At 26.9% G+C, this 20,090-nt stretch overlaps 1 protein-coding gene across 1 annotated transcript in view; it reads left to right on the top strand.

Moving 5' to 3' along the window:
* The first annotated feature begins 207 nt into the window (after positions 1-207).
* The window catches only part of LOC114128309 (tRNA dimethylallyltransferase), a 91,962-nt gene continuing 72,079 nt past the window's right edge, over positions 208-20,090 (top strand). The window contains exon 1 of the mRNA XM_027992789.2: positions 208-516. Within this exon, the coding sequence (XP_027848590.2) occupies positions 250-516 (267 nt within the window). The 5' untranslated portion in view covers positions 208-249. The remainder of the gene's footprint in view (positions 517-20,090) is intronic.

Raw genomic sequence — 20,090 nt, 5'->3', positions numbered from 1 at the left:
AGTGTACTATCGAATGTACGGACTGCGGATTGCGCGGGAACGACCCGCGACCGGTGGCGTTTATAAATTTGGGCGGCGCATTGTGGGAGATCGCGTGAGTGCGTGATCGGTCGGCGGTGGCGCAGGCTGCCAACCTAACGTCTGGCGAGGCGGATCGGAGTGCACCGCATCGGACCGCATCGCCGTCGAGTCAGAAGTCCTTGATAACGATGCGATAACGACAGCACGTGTTTGAGGTTATGTTATGTTATGATTTGGAAAAAAGTTTTCACAAAACGCAATAATTTCGTCGCGCTTACCGCCACCGCGGCCCAAAATCCGGGATTCGCGTCGACATTGTCGTTGTGTCGTACTAGTTCCTCGTTTCGTCTCGATTCCCAGAAAATGGATTCGAAGAGTCTAAAGGATCGACCGCTGTTCGCCGTCGTCGGGTGCACGGGCACAGGGAAAACGAAACTCGGTGTGAAGCTAGCTCAGGAGCTGGGTGGCGAAGTTGTGTCGGCCGATTCCATCCAAGTGAGTACTTAGTTGTGTTTTTTTCGTTCGCTGTCAATTGGGCCGATAAGGCTAAGTTTCATTTCGCCCCACGAGTGGCTTTGGCGTATTGAAGGAAGGGGGGCAAATGTGAGAGATTTCGTCGAGCACTTGCTCACGAGTTCATGACTTCAAGGTATTTGTTTATATTTATGTTTGTTGAATAGTTCGTTAAAAGCAAGTCCCCGTCAATTCGATAGCGCACAGTTTATATATTGTGTATAGTTGTGCCTAATTATATACTGTATTATATAATATATTATTATTATAATATATTGTTTATTGGGATATTAAAATCGTTACAAATGTTTTCGGAAGTGATTGAAGTAAATTGTATTAATATTATTACTGTTATTGTTATTGATTATCGTGGTAATTGCGATAACGTTAAATTCGATGTGTTGAGAAAATATGTGATGCACACGGTTAACGTGATTCGTTTGTTTTTCGTAGTTTACGGAGCTGTCATAATGATAATTTTTCATCCTAATTCCAAGATCACTGGAAAATAAAATACATTATATTTTAAGAAATTGAATTTCGTTATTTTGTGTTAAAACTTTTAAAAATGTATTTTAAGTAATAAACTAATAACTAAACCAAATATGATAACATCTTGATTTAAATATAAAAACATCTAATAATACGTTCGATAAAGTCATTTTCTTCATATTTAGCTTGAAAATTGATAATTTAATAATGAATACAATTTATTATGTTAGTAAGTATAGATGTTAAAACATTTTTTCACATTATTGAATTATTTATGACTTTATCAGATGAATACTGGAAAAAAAGAAATCAATTTAAAAATAAATACTTTTTAGTTTTGGATTTTAAAATATTATATATTTTAATTAAAAATTTCAAAATGTTGAATTTTGTTTCCTTAAATTTATAACTACGATGTCCTGTGTCAAGGCTCAATGATATAAACCAAATGCTCAAAATTAAATTTTTATATTTTCATTTTTTTTACGTTTTTCGTAATGACACATTCGTCGAATGATTTGCAGTTCGTATAATTAATTATGTATTTTTTAGACATTTAGTATTAACATCTTTATACTTAAACTATCTCAAGTAGAATATGATTTGTCATTATTTTTTAAACAAAAAATAAACCCTATCCAGACCCTAATAATTAAACATTGTAGACAAGAATGGAATGTAGTAGGCATGATTATACATTTAATTGGCTTCTTATTTCTTAGTTTTTTGGTATTTTTAAGTAATACCTAAGTATAAATTATCTAAACATATTAAACTTCTTACTTAATAGTTAATGATGGTGTTAATACAATAATACCTAAGTTAAAGGCGTACAGTTTTTGCCATAACAGTGTGAATTTGACTTAAGTCTTTTTCAAGCTTGACCTGGTGGCTAAAATAATTATTAAATTTAAATACCTAATATATATTATTATAATATTGTGACTAACATTTTTTTCCTGAAATAATGGTTTGATGTGTATTAAATTACCAAAATAAGTTGTGTATAGTGTAATTTATTAAAACGAAATAATACCTATATCGAATTTTTATTGAATAATGCATTCCTTCATAATTCGTACTGCAGTGATATCAATTTTTTCAAGTGTTTAATTTGTAATAGGGTTAATATTTAGTATTAATTTGAGTTATTGTACTGTTTTAAATTGTGTACTACGTTTCATCGGTCGTTAGTATTTTACATAATATATATATTGTAGGTACTTAATTTAACTACTAATTTACTGATTACTGAGTAATTACAATAATTTATCAAATTTTTATGTTTGTCCTTGAATTATAATTCTTCTTTTCTCATCTCGAAAATATATCAATATATGATGTAGGTATCTATTGATTTTTTATATTTATATTTTCACGAATATTGAAATACAGAATTTGTTCTAAAATTTGTCGAATTGCAATATTTTTATTTATGTTTGTTTTCATTTTCTACAGATGGTATAATTTTCAAAATATTTAGACTACTTTTGAGCTATTTATAAACATTTAAAATTTAAAATTTGTTTTTTCTATAATTGATAAAAAATTATTTGCTGAGTTAAAATTCTTGCAAATTGAATACAAAATCATTTTAAGTTAATCTTATATATTTGTACATAAGCACAATTTTTTATGTGCATTTGAAGTTAGGTTCAAACAAAATTCATTAAAATTGCGTATAATTATAAATGTAAGTGATTTGTAGAAAATATTTATCAAATTTAAAAATATTAAAATATTAGCTTAAGTTAGTAAATTTAATATAATATTCCTCATAAGTAATCAATATATTAATAATATGAATAGGTATATCTAAAGAATAAACATTAAATATAATTATTTATAAATTATAACTATGTAAATTATTTTGTTATACCTAATTCAAATACAGTGGAACTTTAATAACTCGGATCGGTTGGGGGCGAAAAAAATTCAAGTTTCGAAAATTCGACTTATAGGGGCTTGAGTTATCGAGGTTTCATAGTACATTATTTGTGGAGACTTTATGACCTTATTCATCGTTTTTCTATAATGTTGTATTAATTTAAAAGATAATAAGTAATAACATTAGTATGTACTGTATAATATGGTATAAATATATATTATTAAAATAATGAAATACTAATAAATAATAAATGCCATATTTCTTAAAAAGTTAAATTAAATTGTTTCTACAGTAATACTAAAAGTAAAACAAATTAAGTACCTCGATGCCTAATGTACATTAAAAGTACCAATATATCCACCTTTTTATTATGACAGTTATAATATTGTTTATTATAATTAATAATATAATTGTTTTAGTTGTAAAATATACATTATGATAACGCAACATATTGTTTTTAGTTAATTTTGGGCAGCGGGTACTAACTACTCGACCTACTACTATACTACATTATGTAGAATCAAACATAAAGAGAGGAAATCAGTAGTTAATGTATAATATCCATGTGCGTAATATTTATTTTTCATGATTGTGGTGACCATATGACAAAATAATATATAGTACCGTATAGTGTACACATACAATTCCACATCACACGTTTGGCAGTTAAACATGTACCTATATTATTTATTCATAATTAGCCGTTTGTAAAATAATCTCTGTATGTATATAATATATTATGTGCATGTAGAGCCCACACGTTAAATACGTAGTAGAAGCAAAAATAGAATACTAAACCTATCATAAAATCCCCGATAAAATCTTAGAAAGAGAAAACTTTTGACTTCGAACTATAGGAAAAAAAATAAGGCAATCTTATTTCAATTGAAGTGTAATTTTTTTTGAAAATTTACCAACGACGATTCTTGTCTTTTTGATTTGATAAAAAATGAATGTATTTAGGTATCGTTGTATAGGTAGTATGATTATTTTAACTTAAAATACTCGATGATATGGAATATTTAAAAAAAATTATGTATTTTGTATAGTGTACAAATTTTTAAAAATTTTCCTTTTTTGAATAGTAACTTTAATTACATACTTCAAAATAAAATATTTTTTGGTACTTCTTTGTTACTTCACTTAGCTTATTTAAACTTTAAATAATTGAATAGGTACTCGACATTTCTACTAATTGAAATACACAGAACATTTTTCGCTTCAGGATATAAATTAAAAATGTATATTTTTCATGTAAAATTGTAACAAACTTACATAATGAAAAATCATAAAACGCTGAAAAATATATTTTTGGAATGACTTATGTAAATTACGTAAAATTATTTTCAAAGCTATGTTTTATGTTAATAGATTTCTCATGTATAATATTTTTTTTATAGATCTCCTATAATGACATTATTAGTATTGACAATTGTGCGTATTAAAATCAACTATTAGTGCTAAATATGTGTTCCTTGTTGTATAATTCAGTTTTACTAGGTGTCTAAGTATATTTACGACCTTGTCGCGTTTTGAATGAAATTGCATAATATGAATGACGTAAAACGAGAAATTCTTGTTTCTTTTATTCTATATAGCAAGTACCCTGGGGAATCAAAAATAATAATATGCTGGTATACCATTCAACACGTATTCAACAGTATACAAGTCTATATTGTATATGCATGTCATATGAATCAATTTACATAACTGTTTTTTGAATATATCGAATTTTGTTAATCACCATCATTTTTATATTCTATATCGTATGGGTTAGGAAATTGTTTAATAGTATGTTTAGAAAAATTACTTTGAACTGTACCAAATTTCATTTTTAGAATTTTAATTTTATTAATCAACGATTAATGTTGAAGTCTAATCTAACCAGGATAGTGAACCTATTGTTGTAGCAATTTTATAACCTACCTATTACCTATATTATATTAGTCAGCTTAAGTTCTATAACATAATCCCGTTTCTTATTTACAAGGATATGGCCGTATGGGAAAGAGTTCATATTTATTTTATTTTTGTAATAATACATAATGTCTGAGTGAATTACACTGTATAATTAATACAGTGATGTTATATTTTTATGAGCTCCATTCATTTTTGTTCATATCTCAATAATTGTTCTGTTGTATATTTTATTTTTATGTATTAATTTTTAATTAGGTACATTTTATTTTATAGCATTTAGATGTTTTTTTAATTACTTCAATAATCTTATTAACATAAAAATAAATGCAATAATATAATTGTGTTTTGTATGGCTAAGTAGACAGTAGTGTGTATGTGACCTAAATATGCAAATGAGTTTTTTATTACTAAATTCTTTTATTTTTTTTTATAACCAAATATTGACGTACGGTGTGATTCATAACTAACAATTTAAGTTTATTCTTTGTTTGAATTGTTTAAAGTACATTTTGTGTTTCCAAAAAATAATTTTAGTGAATAGAAATACAAAACAGATTACGTAGGTATTACTTATTTTACAAATATAACTATTAGTTAAATTACAAATATTGGATAGTGTATGTTGTGTTTTATTTAAACATATATAATATATACTACACATATTATGTATTTATGTATGCTATTATTATTTTAAAACTTATAAATATGAATGACAAATACTAATTAAAATATGAGCACATTACAAAGGATTAACACGACTTAAAAAAAACTAAATTTGTATTTAGTTAATGCAATTATAAGCAAATAGCAACATAATATTTTTTTTCTCATATTATGAGAATTTAAATTCAAACTCTTAATTTTCTTATGAAAGACAGGTTAGAAGCGAAGTTCCTATTGAATTATTGTCTACCTTTAATATTATTAACCATTATGTCATTATTTATATTAATCTAAATATTATAGATACCTATTTCTCCGGTTATTTATTATAATAAATAGTTTATTTATGAGATATGTTGCTGAATAATATTGTACAAGGTAGTACTTTCGTAACTGTTAAAGAGTTAACATAATCATAAATATATCAATTGAAATATTTCATGTACTTATAATGATATGGTGGTTTTTTAATTTTTAAACCTAATATATTTTTATTTTATAGATTTAATTGTAAATATTACTATTGTTGAATCAGTTTTATTGGCTGCGTTTTCAATATACTATAGTCATATTATTTACATATATTTTAAATATTTTATTTGCAAAATCCAATTATTTTTATTTATTGGCGATATAGAATCGCGTTCCCCTCGAAAATCTGTGTTCCTATTCTTCCACGAAATTTACCACGCTCCATATGATCCCTCGTGATTTATTTGTTGAAGAAATAATAGCCTATAGTCCTTATGCGACAGAAAAAAAAAATACCTACAAACCCAAGAAATATCGCCTGCCGGTTTTCGGCGTTTCTATTGAGCGCTGTGGCTGAATACTGGGAAACCGGTTTTTTTGCCTGTTGTTATAACGAGGGCTCTATTTCTTTATTATACACAATATTTTTTCAAGATAAGCCCCGAGCACACAGCATTGTTGGATACTCCTATACGTATTAATGGTATTTTCAGAACTTTTTCTCTTTCATTTTGTATTTTTGCTTTTTTCTTAACCATCTGTAAGGTCCTATCTAATGTTTTGTTAACATTGTGTCCTGCGTAAACAAAATACATTGAAAAATATTTCATAATAATTATCTGATTGCCATACTTAATAGAAATTTGAATGGGTCTTTTTATCTTCAAGAAGTAAAAACAAATATGCATTATTGTAGTATTATTTACAATTTAAAATAATTAATAAAGTAACATACTTCTGAATAATTATAAGCATTCCAAGTATTATATATTTTGTTTTACTTTTAATTTAATGGTTTAAAAGTGTTTCAATATTTCTTTTGAGACTTCATAGACTATTTCATAATTTCATTTAAAAATTTCACGCTTTCTGTATGGTTTTTTCCTATCTTTCTTTATTTGTTTTATTTTTACCATTATTTATTTAGTTATGTATAGTATATACTTTATATAGCTTACAAAAACAATACGCAGTGCCGTAACTACCCTCCGTGGTACTCTTGGCGAATTTTATTTTGGTGCTTATTTTTGTTTTATTTCATAGGTATAACTATAATAATATTACATTTTTATACGTGTTAATCAAAATACTGCCATATTTTTTAAATAATCGAATCTTAATACCAAGTTACAAATTTTTATTTAACTCAAATGCGCCCCTTACATTACTGCGCCCTTGACAAGAGCCCATATGTCGCTAACCTCTATTTACGGCACTGACAATACATATATGTATGATTGCTTCTTATAAGTGTTAAATTGTTAATAAGTTAATAAATTAATGTACTCAAAACTGGAAATAAAAATAAATATGTCTTTACTTATATTTTATAAAAGAATAAAAGTTTCTATAAACTTACTACTTATTAGTATTAGCACAATTTATTTTTAACATTTTCCAAGTGATCGTTTATTTTTATACTGTTAAAAAAAAAGTATGTGAGATAGTATACTACAATAATAATCACATAAATTACTTCTAGTACTGACATTTTTTATTTGAAAAATCGTATTAATTTGTTTATATTTATTTTGAAAGGGTAGCTTATCTTTGTGATATTTACACATACGTTATTAATTTTTATTTTGTTTGAACTATATTTCTATTTTAACTTATTCAAACGTAGTTTAAGTATGTACATTATTGTTTATTATTAACAAGTTTTAGTGCGAGTTATTTCAAATTCAAATTTAGTTCAGGAAAGACAACCCTAAGCATGAATAAGTGTTATCGTTTATGTTTATTGTATTTGTAAAACATTATTCATACGTGTGGCAATAGAATGTTAAAATTGTATAATTTAGTTAATAGATACCTTTTAGTGACATCTGTTAGTTATAGGTAATCTTATTGTTTTGACCAAAATTAATGTTATTATTTTAGATATTCGGCGGTTCTGGTGAATCGCTACTTCCGAATAGTATATGTGTACTTGACCTGTAACATGCGTTTTTTGTTGCCAATCCAAGTGTTTTTTTTTATTATTATCTAAGTCCGGGCGATTAGAGTATGGCGCCAGTAAAAAAAAAAAAAAGAATAGAATCGCGTCCTTCAAACATGGATGTACGCACGTATTATGTGTTTGAACATAATTCGTTGTCTAGTTATAACGGTAAATTGTGAATTAGTGAATTAAACTATATTGGTATACATTATCTGTATTATACCTATATGGCAATATTACACGTGTAAATATTTATTACCTACACTGTGCATATTTTTCCTGATATGTGATCCACGGAAGTTTGAACTAAAATCATGTTGGAAACCCGTCTGAAAGTGAAAATATGTCTTTATCTCTGTATTGTACATTATCAACATATGTTTCGTTCTTCGTGTGCTTCTTTCGTACATCGTATGAACCTTGGCCTTATGTGTATACAGACGTTTTCTCTCCCGCTATTATACCTACTTAGTTACTGCTTGTCTTTTTTTCTGTTCGATTTTTCGCCCTTTTATTATGTATACACTATACGATATTTCATATTTTTGTATATAGGCTAGAAAGCACCAAGGCCAATAGTGCTGCGTATTTACGACCGTTCATAAAAAAAAGAATAGAATCATTGCTATTAAGCCGCCGACCTATAACTCTTCCCTCTTTCACTGCCACGCTGTATCGTATTTATGACTATAGTTCAAACATATATTTTATTAGATTTTAGACTATTTTAGTAAAGAATAGTGATTTGACAAAGATTTGAATTTTCTACTCATTCAATAGCGTTTGTTGGCACCAAAAAGCATTTGTTCTGCTCCCTGTTTCTAAATTATTAAGTCCCTTCATTTTACTGTATAATGTTGCAAGTACAAGTGAGGTTACACGATTTGTTGATTTCATTTTCTTCCAATAATAATCTATTTATTATTTGTTTACTCATTTAAAATATTATCTTCAATTTTTTCTTATATTTATTACAAGTCTGTAATATTTTTATTGTGTGGAAGTTTGAACCGTATTAAGTTAAAAATCAATTTAATAGTTATTTGTTTCAATTCTTAAGTAAATGTTATGAAAAATAATGAAAGCGTGTTAGATATTTTTATTTAGCCATTGATTAATAAGTTAACGATATTGGTATTTATTTAAAAAATATATCTATATCTAAGTAGAAATGTAGAAATACAAAGTAATGTTATACTGATTAATAATATGTATAATATTTATGCATTTTTAATTTTTACTAAATTAAACGAGTTAACAATAAACGTAATTGATATTTGTTGCTATAAATGCATTTTATTGTGTAAATTTTAATTATAATGAGTTAATAACTCATGAACAATAATATTAATATTGTATAATAATTATATTTATCAATTATTAAATTTAGTTTTAGGTATTTGTATGTTATACACTTCGACCTTGAGATGATATCCCCAACTGTGATTATATATATATATATTTTATATTGGTTTACTTTTGTCTTTTATCATAACATGCTTGGCTGTTGTTAATACGATATTACAGAACAACATGTTTTAGATATACGTATCTACCATATTTCATTACTACCTACAATTTAGAATAAAAACAATGGGATGATTTGATTTGTGTGAAAATTAAAATGTGGATTCGTTTTATTACCTTGTAATTTATATAGATAACTAGATAAAGACTTATCGTTAATATGTTCAAAATACATGTGTATGGAAAGTAGATATTTTTTAGTGATTGGTACTAGTAAATGAAATGTCTATGTCTCGTTAATTAATAATTTTAATATTCTTAACTTATAATAAATTGTGTATATCAAGTATAAAACATTTATAACAATGTATTAAAATATGTCTTCTTAATTAATATAATATAGTATGAATGATTACTGGTAAAATATTTAATTTAAAAATGGTCAAACGTATAGTACAACAAATGATATATACTTAGCAAAATAATGTGTATAAATAATAGATGTATAAAAACTAATATCTTGGAAACTATAATATTGCACATCAGTGTTTGTAGTTCGTATTAAAAACGTTCGCCATTCAATAATCATCAAATAAAAGATTTTGAACTTGAACTATAATGGCTAATGATAACATAATATATTTGAATTTTATTATGAATTCTTTATTCTAAGTTTTTACAAAAATTTAATATAAAATATAATAAACTATTTACTAGCTACTTAGTTGACACTGCAGGTCATTTTCGTACATTATAATATTAACGATGTGTATAAATTTTATTTTAATGAAGGGTGAAACTGATTTTATTGGAATGTTTATATATAATGTAGGTACCTATTTGATGTGTGTGTATACTGAAATACCGTGCTTTTTTCGTGCGCGCATTTAATGTGAACTGCTAATAAACTGTTTCACTTTTATTCAAGTTTTATAATAACTGTGTACCTATGTGCATTTATAAATGGTTCTTAAAACGTTTAAGAATATGTCATTGAGAACCATTTTATTATTCAAGAATCACCAGTTATACCCTTCAATAAGACATTATTAAACTTCTTTTGTTAGCCGGAAGTTGGTCCAATTTTATTTCTAAGGGGCTACACATTTAAACAACTGTAATGCTGATTTATATTATGTTATTGTTTTCTGTTTAAAACCAGTTAATATTGTACGAATCGTGTATACAGTCAGTGACCGATATTAGCCTTGTACAGTATAGCCTAAATGGTTATACTCGATTATAGTATTAAGTATTATACCTGTACACGCGGGGCTGCTGTATGTAAATTGGTATTTTTTTCTCCCATTCGTCAACTCGGCGTCGTACGTTAAACTTTGCGAACCGTTAAATTTTCTCTTGAATCACGTTCAAACGCGAATGTTGTTTGTACCCAAATACGTTGTGTACTTCATGGGCGCTCGTTTTCGTTTTAATAATAAATTCTGTGTGTTTTCACACACTTGACATTACCGACATGCATGTGTTACATTCCAAACCAAATTTAGTCGAATGTTATTTAGGAACCCCGTGGACTACATTTCACCTGCAAGTACTTACTACCGACAATTCATTACTATCGCTATTAACGGCGATGGCGTGGCGCTTAATCTAAATAACAGTTACAACCGCGGACCAGTCAGTAAAAATACCAAATCATTGTAATGCATTATTTTATTTTATTATTGAATGATTAAAAAAAGCCATCGAAGTAAGTGTGTGTATGTGTTAAGGCAACTGTTGTCTTTAATATTCTGTTAATATTTGCAAACATATATTATAACTGCAAGTTTATACCTAACTTATTGAATGTATATTTAATATTTTTCAAATCTAAATATTTAGATAGCCAATATAAATGGATAGTATTTGTTTATTTAGGTTTAAATATTATTTTTGTTTCGTTGGGAGTTTTGAATGTTTTAGTTTTCAACACTAAATTCTTTTAAAATGAGTTAAAGAAAAGTTCATTTATTTTTTGTTCACTGCAGGGTGTATTTATTTATTTATTAGTTACAGAGTGGGGAATGAGCAGAAAGTAAAATATTTCATAAGCTTATCAGTATAATAAAAATAATAAAAACAATTGGACTGTCTGTTATAAAAAGCTTATAATAAATTGAACAATTTTGAAATACATAGATCAATTTTTGGTTTCATACTAAAGTCAAGTAAAGAAAATTCCAAATTTTCTAAGATTTTTATTATTACTAATCTCGTGAAGTATGAAAAAACCCGAAAGTAGTAATTAATTCAAATGCCATGTATGATCATAAAATGAGAGTTGAAACCAGCTGTGCAGTGATGTGTTTCAACTATACTCTGTTATATTTAATACTGGAGTAAGGATCAATGTGGTACTAATTATATGAAACCGAGATCGTTTGCCAGTAGTTGTTTCGTTTGAGTAAGACTCCTCCGTTAATAATGTACAAAAAAAAAATGTCATTAAAATATATGTACCGTCTCATAAAGAGGGGAACATCGACTTGGAAATAATTTTCATAGTGCGGCAGTGCAGGTGAATAACCTCGTGGAGCTAATATATATATATAATATACTAGGTACTTAACCATGTACAGATATTATAAAATAGGCACTTGCATAATATTAAAACTTATTTGCAGCGCGATCAATTATATTATTGTTATCAGTAATTGTTTATAAATGTTTTTTCTCCCGTTCATTAGTTTCAAAAACTAAAGGGTTAATATTCCTCGATGTATATGGTTAAACCGTTATCATATGTTTGTCGTAAAAAATTGTACTCGGATCCAATTTCCCTCCCACCTCATATTACGAAACCGGCGTCGGCGACAACGGTTGTTCGTAATGCATAGGCCAACCGTTGGCCATGATCTTTCAAATGAGCGCTCGTTACCGTATATTAGTAATTTGCATACGTTCGCGATGTGGGGGATAAGTTTTTTTGTCGGAGAAAAAAAATGATAATCGTAATAAATAAAAATTCTACTTTTTTCTCGTATATAAACACTATAAACCAACATGAAACAATATATTATTTCAATTGTCGTAACTGAAATATGATTAAAAAAAAATTTCGTTTCCCCGCAAACCGCATGTAAAATACGCGAGCGGTTTTTTCTCTCCTCTTCATCTTCTCTGAACATTAAAATACTATCCAGACGGGCCTTGAGACGTTTTCAGGCGGCGATGACGTAGCTTGACATAGTTACAATATTATGTGGTATTCCTCTGTGCCACGCGTACACTTTACGGGGGTGTTAAATTTATTGCGAATTCGTGTATTACACGCACACACACATACACACACTTTCGCGCACGTTTGGCCTTGAATACCGTGTAAGAAATTATAATGCCACTATAGCATCGGTCTGGTCCAATGTATTTTTACGAATTAAACGTCGCACCACGTTTTAAAATCTCAGTTTTTTTCCTATTATTTATACACGCGCAATTGGTTTGAGTTGTGTATAAAAATAGACTCGTTATGACAATATTACGTGTAAAAACTACGAGACTCGTTGATTTGGAAACTGCAAATCTTTCGTGTATGTCTAAATACGGGTTTATACTTTATAGTGAATTTTCGCTGACGAACATTTTTGACGTAGTTGTGGCAAGTTTGTTGTATTTAATCAACGGCTTGACTGAAATTGTTTATTTGATTCATTTTTGGTTTTGTAAATACCAAAAAGTATAAAACTTATATTTACTGAGGTTTACTCATTATCTTAGTATCTTAGTATTTTAAAATAATATAAAATTTTTGAAAAGTTTGAAAGTTATTTCTTATGTTGATATATGTGATTGATTGGTTGTAACTTGTAATAGAATATACAATATACATGTTGTAAATAGAACTATTATATTATTAATTACCTAAGTTATTTTAGTCTGTTTGTTATTTTATAGATTGGTCTGTTTATTTTATCACGTTATTGTATTAGTTCATAGTTGTATAATTTTATGATTGGTATATAGTATATACTATTTTAGGCTCGTATATAGGTATAACATCTGTGAACAGAAAATTAGATCGTAGCGTGCTTTTCTCTCGAATTTTCCTTACTTGATTAATATTAGATTGATTAGGGTTGAAAATAATTGCATTTATCTAGGTGCATTTCATAATGCTTTTCGGATGTGTGTCTTATTCAGTAGGTATTCAAAATTTAGAATTAATTTATTATTGCAGACTAGTAAATAGTGAATACCCTAAGTATTATAAAAATCATGTACAAGATATTGTTTATTGTAATTAAAGTATTTATAATAAGTCATCGATGTATAGAAGAAAAAACTTGTTCAGCCTATAAATTATATTTCATATTTGTACCTTTTGTTTGTTCTCGATCTTGTAAACTAGTTTTGGAGACATAGGTAGTTTGCATTTTAAGATCTATTCTTCGGTATTAGGTAAATTTTCGGAGAAGAATAAAAATGCTGATAAAACTGATAAAAATATATTCTTTTAAAATGTTCTTTGTTAATACAACAACAATAAAAAAAAAATTCTTTAAAAGTTAGGTAGTGGTAATGTGAAAGAATATGGTGCTTTGGTACTATATTGTTACAGCTAAAATAAATCAGTGTTCAATATATAATTCTATGGGTATACATATTTTAAATTATGATAAACAGATCTTAGGGCAAAACGCCGACCTGGGTCACGTCGTTGAAGTTTGTTATGGTTTAAGCCTCCTCCACATATTATATATATTTTGTAAAAATATTTATTTTGCGCCATAAAAATGATAATAAAAAAATACTCGGTAAAAAAATCTTGTGGGTCTTAACAAGTTCGCGACACTGTGTGCGGTCGTAAAAAAACAATTTTACGACTTTCATGCATATATAAAACGTTCGGAAACAATCGAGTTTTGTCTGCCTTTTTTTCCTAATTGCTTTCGATGGTGTAAACGTTTTCATTCACACGCCGTGTGGTTTTCATTGAAATTCGATTTCTTTTTTATGTTACATATATTAAAGTCTCAATAAACGTTGTTTATTGATTTTACTTACAAGTGTTCTATTTAAATTTAAATGGATGTTTTTAAACTGTTTGATAATAATGGTTGACTGATTAAAAAAAATGCATTTAATTATTTTTCTTTCTATATAATAATGTCATACTCATAATATTTAAAAATTCTTCAATCAATCAATATTGAAAGTAAAAATATAGAATGTTTTATTTTGTAATTGTTGAAATTTATTAGAGACAAATTATTGATTTTAATTAATTAGATTAGAGTACCCCTATATTTTATAAAAAAATAAAAATGTTAAACTATACCTATTCGAATAAATTAAAAACCGGTTTTAAAATCGAAATTCAAACTAACTATGGTTATTGTGAAGAACTGGATAGTGGTTTATATATGTAGAATGTAGATATAGTTTTAAGATTTATATAAAAAAATCTAATTTTGTTAATATTCACTATGCAATATGCATTACATACTATGTTTTAAATATATGTATATATGTAATTCATAATTTCAATTGAGTCTCATCTTTATGTTATACTATTTTAGTTAAAGGATTTTTTCAATTGTAGAATTTAAGTTTTATTCTACATATACTCATAGTTAATGCTATCGGTAGTTTATTTATTTAATTTATATTTTAATAAATAATCTCAAATATTTTATTGTATTATGACTAATTAGAATAAACAATTATTTTTGAATAAATTACTTTTTCTTCAGAATAAGTGAATGTAGGCAATATGTATGTATAATGTATATTGTATACTATTGTGAGTGTAATTCAAAATATTTAAACACACCGCTGCAATGATAGTAAACTAATATAGTTATTGTACGAAGGTTAATTTATTGAAGTTAAGTTAATTACATTTTTAAATTTTATAATATAATAATTGTACCTACCTATTAATTAATTTTAACGATGTTGCTAATTTTAAATTAATTAAAAAAAAACGTATTTATAATTTTCAAGGAAATCGTATAATTTATTTTATTTTAGGAACTTGATACAAAAAAAATTAAATTTTTCAAAATTAAAATAATTTTTTTTTTTAAAATACCTATAATCTATATTCTATATATTACATTTTAAAAGTTTTTAATTAAAGCATGGTCGAAGTATCTCAGTCATAGTTCCTATTTCATTGGCTGTTGTATAAAATGTGTTTGTTTTTTTTTTATATTCTCGTATTTATTGATCTAAAAAAATAGACAAATATAAAATTCTTTACTTATAAAAATATAATTTTTTTGTTTATACAAATTAATAATTATATTTAAACATCGTTAAGTATGATGTGTATTTTGAGTGTTAAATCGTTTTTACTATTTATGGTTTGGTTTAAATTATAGTTGTGCATTCAGAAATATGTTTAAGTCATAATAAAGTTTTTGAGTCAACGAATATATCATGACTTTTTGGCACGGCTACGGCCCCTATCAAGTGCGGCGCCGGTTTACTATGTGAATCAATGGACCTCTTCCGGTCTAATCGCTTGTGTAATGTGTCAAACTCACTAGTGAATTCGTGAATATGTATGAGAACTGTTTGGTATCTCTAATTCATTTTGGTAATAAACAATTATTTTTATTTATTTTATCTTATCGCAACCACTACCAGAATAGGCTGTTTTAACTGTCCGGTGGGTCTAAATGTTTTAAGGGAAAGATGAATTATAATAAATCAAGTCGACATTTTTTATTTCTTATTCTTCTTATTTTTGGAGAGAGACGATTGTATTTGCCGATAGCAGTTTTCGTCACATATGTTTTCTGAAACGTGCATGGATTGATGACTTTACCCTGTAACCGGTTTCATCCCATCACCACAACCCCGTCTTACCCATCCAATTATGCAGTACAAATAACGTTTTATTATTATTAACGTCGTAATTAAGTGTTGTTGGTTTGCAAACAAAACGTCGGGGACTTATCTTCAGCAGTTAACATAAAATATGCTATTGATGAGGCGTTTTCGTCGGCGGACTGCTGTTGGTCATTAAAATTGTTGAGTCTTGCATAATCACACATTTTTATGTGTCCCATTCATGATAGATTTATTGGCGGGAACTCTGTGCCTAGAGAGTGTATATATAATATACATATGTATAATATGAGAAAATGGCTTAAATCCAATACAATATGTGTGACCAAAGAATTAATTTAGGTGTTTCCCACTGGGGACTCAAGAGTTAATTTTGGATCGAGATAACAAACAAATTGTTAAACGTGTTTCAGATGTTAAATTAAAATAAATATGCGTAGCTGCTATATACATTACGTAGTTTTAAGTGGTAAGTTATCAGACATTCGATAACTTAATCATTTAATATAATGTATTCTAACTTATCAATTTTAAATGTACTTCAAGAATAAATTAAACGTTATGCAAATCTATGAATTAATAAACCATAACTGAATGTAAAGTTCGGAGTGATTAAATTTTTATTCGTAAATTATTACCTACCTAATAGAAAAATCAAAATTGAAAAATGTATAATGATACATTAAAATAATAAACTATAACGATTTTATAAATGCATTAATGTATAGAAGATTCAGATCATGTCGTTTAGACTATTTACTGATAAAACTTTTAAAGTTACTGCATAAGAATAACGTATAATAAAATTAAAATTAAAAAACTATTTTTGATTAATAATTAATAATTAATTGAAAAAACGAATGTATCACTATATACTCGTATGTTCTATTTTGATTTTGATTTTGTAATTATTTTTAAATAAAAAATTATTGATTGCCCAAAATTTAAATTAAATTATTGTTTTGGGTTGCATAATGTTTAAATTTTTATGATAACACAGTGATGTTAAGTTAGTGATAATTATTGTATTAATAAATAATTATAATTTTGTTTAATATATTATGTATAATATAATATAATGATAAATAATCAAAAACTTGATTTAATGTGTATGGTTGTGATGGGGTTGGCAGAATTTAAATCACCGTGAATTTAGTAACACAAAAAGCACAAATAAGTGGAAAAATATATGGAATTGTATAGACTTAAAACCTCATTTGTATTTGTCGAGGTATTTGTGCTGAGGCAAAGTCACTACTGATTGACTGGGTTTGAGTTTTCGTTTTATAAGAAACTTAATTCATAATTTTCTGGAGGAAATATGGAAGACCTATGTCTCATTGACATTAAGCGATTATCTAGGCAATGCCTTCATCATCCGCGAAGAAATATGTGAAATGAATTACCTAAGGTCTTTCTAATAAAATGTATAAGAAGTTCATTGTATTATGTATACTTAAAAATCATATTTCGCCCGATTAAATGCTTTAAGGTCATTAATTTGGAAAATTAATACTTAATCTCTTCTCTGTTATTGAAATAAGGTTCAATTTGACTTATAACTGTTATTAGATAGACCAAGTGCCGCAATTGTTAAATTGTATAGCTACCTATATAGTATGTCTACTATTAAACCAAGTTTATCGTCGTATTGTTATTTACGTGTTCTTAAAAGCAAAGTAATTTATTTTATTTTATATCACGGAACCAGTTATGAATGAATCTTGATTACGTGCATATTATTTAGCCCAGATTCCTCGACGAATAATAGTCGATTAGATATGTAGTATTTTCTTTGCATTCTTTACTGTTAGTTGTCGCAAAAATAGTTTGTTATATACTATTAAAATATTACGTTTTACACGTGTGCATTTAGCTCATGGCTATTATTAGTAACTTAAGGCTCAATTGATTATATTAGAAACGTCATGTACAATGTATATTGTACGTATATATTGTATTTATGCGTATTAGGTACCAGACTTAAAAAATTTTATGGTGTTAAAATTATATAAATTACTTAAATAAAAGATAAATAATAAGTATCTAAAAAGGCAACTTTTCTGTCTTAAGTTAGCTATAAATATCTTAATAGTTTTTTGTTAATTTGTTAACAAATGATTAGTCTGTAAAAGTCGTTCTTGTGTCATAGTGTCTATAGTGTGTACTCAATTTTTATTCATTGTATTATAGAACTTAATACTTTAGTATACGTGCATAATTAATCATTTAATTAACAAAACATTTAAGTGTGCTAATAATGATCCTCTATCATAGCTCCTAGCTTCCATCTAGAGGTGTACTATACGTGTATATATAATAAAAAATAATATGAATTAAACATAAATTATGTAACTAAACCATGTATTATTGGTATTAAGTATTAACAGTGTATTACGTATAGGGAGTAAAAATTATTTTTAATTATTATCATTGTTGAGAAATAGTGATTATTGTACTTCTTAGAAAATTGAAAAAAATACAAAGTAACAAAAAATATACTATTTTTTATTGAATATAAATACAATTACAAAATTCGACGCTATTTGCATTCTTTGGTCGTGCGCCGTTGAAATTCTTGTGATGGCGGCACCTTTGATTCGTGCTTAAAAGATGAGATCTCTGAGACAATCCTTGGCGACTCGTGCTGTGATTTACCGATTTATGATGATCCTCACCATTACCATAGCGCGTATACGATACCAAGCGTATTTGAACTCTGCTCCGCGAGTAGCCGACCTAACAGGGAGGATGGTTTTCAATGTGGACATTATTGTTGGTTTTTTGTTGCTCTATCGTTTTTAATCGCCTTGGAAAATGTTTTCATTGTATGTGTGTGTTTTTCCTGTTTTAATATACTAAACTTTGTTTTATGAATACTAATAAAATATAAATAAATTCTGAGGTATTTACATTGGGTATGATGTACAAATTATTAACTTAAATTTCTTAATCTTAATTACTTGCTTTATCTTGCTCGAAATTGTCTCACCCATTCTAGTCATAACAAATATTATAAATTTCCTTTTTCACTATACATTTTAATCGTACATTTTGTATAATATTTTAAAATATTTCGGACACATAAACATAGATATGTATGAATGTATAATGTATAATAATATATAGTTTACACTCTATTGTCAATTTAACGTTCATCAACACTTTAATTCTTATCAGTATCTACTTTGATAATGATTTGAGTTGAATTAAATAAATACTTCATTGAAAAGGAGTTGAAATGGCTACGGTAAATACGTGTCGTAGGTATATAGTTTACTCTATTTATATGTTTGAGATCGCCGTGTACTTTTTTTTAGCTAGACTATTAATTCAAATTAAGATCAATTTAAATACAAAGAAATTCATTGAATCACATCTATCAATATATTAAATGTTTATCTTGCTTTGTGCATAATTAAATATGATATGTATGTTAAATTTGTATCTTAAATTTTAGTGGAGAGAACAAGAAGCTCTTTCGGCGTTCCGTCTGTCCGATTAGTTAATGGTTTCGTAGTATGAGTAGTGAGTTCATTATTTATACATACGTATTTTTTCTTAATTGCATTTTTATAAATATTATTGCTCCCCAATAAAATGATTTAACCATTAATAAATTCAATTATACTTTTATAAAACGATCAAGTATAATTTCTATAGTTTTGAAAAAATTGATATCATTATTTTGATTTCCGTTATTTGTGGGGTACCATGCAGATAAACTAAATGTGATTGTACATGTTATAATATGTTATTTGTGCACTTGATATGGTATTCATAAGCATTGAATAAATAGTATACAAACGTATTATTATAGTGTTGTTAAATTTGAAACTTATATTTTGTTTAAAATATTGTAAAATTTACATTGTCATTTAATTTTAATTAATCCTTTTTTTTTGTCTA

The sequence above is a fragment of the Aphis gossypii genome, chromosome 1 (assembly GCF_020184175.1).
Source record: "Aphis gossypii isolate Hap1 chromosome 1, ASM2018417v2, whole genome shotgun sequence".
In the NCBI taxonomy this organism is placed as follows: Eukaryota; Metazoa; Arthropoda; class Insecta; order Hemiptera; family Aphididae; genus Aphis; species Aphis gossypii.
The sequence above is the reverse complement of the archived record's forward strand: the minus strand, read 5'-3'. Positions and strand labels throughout refer to the sequence as shown.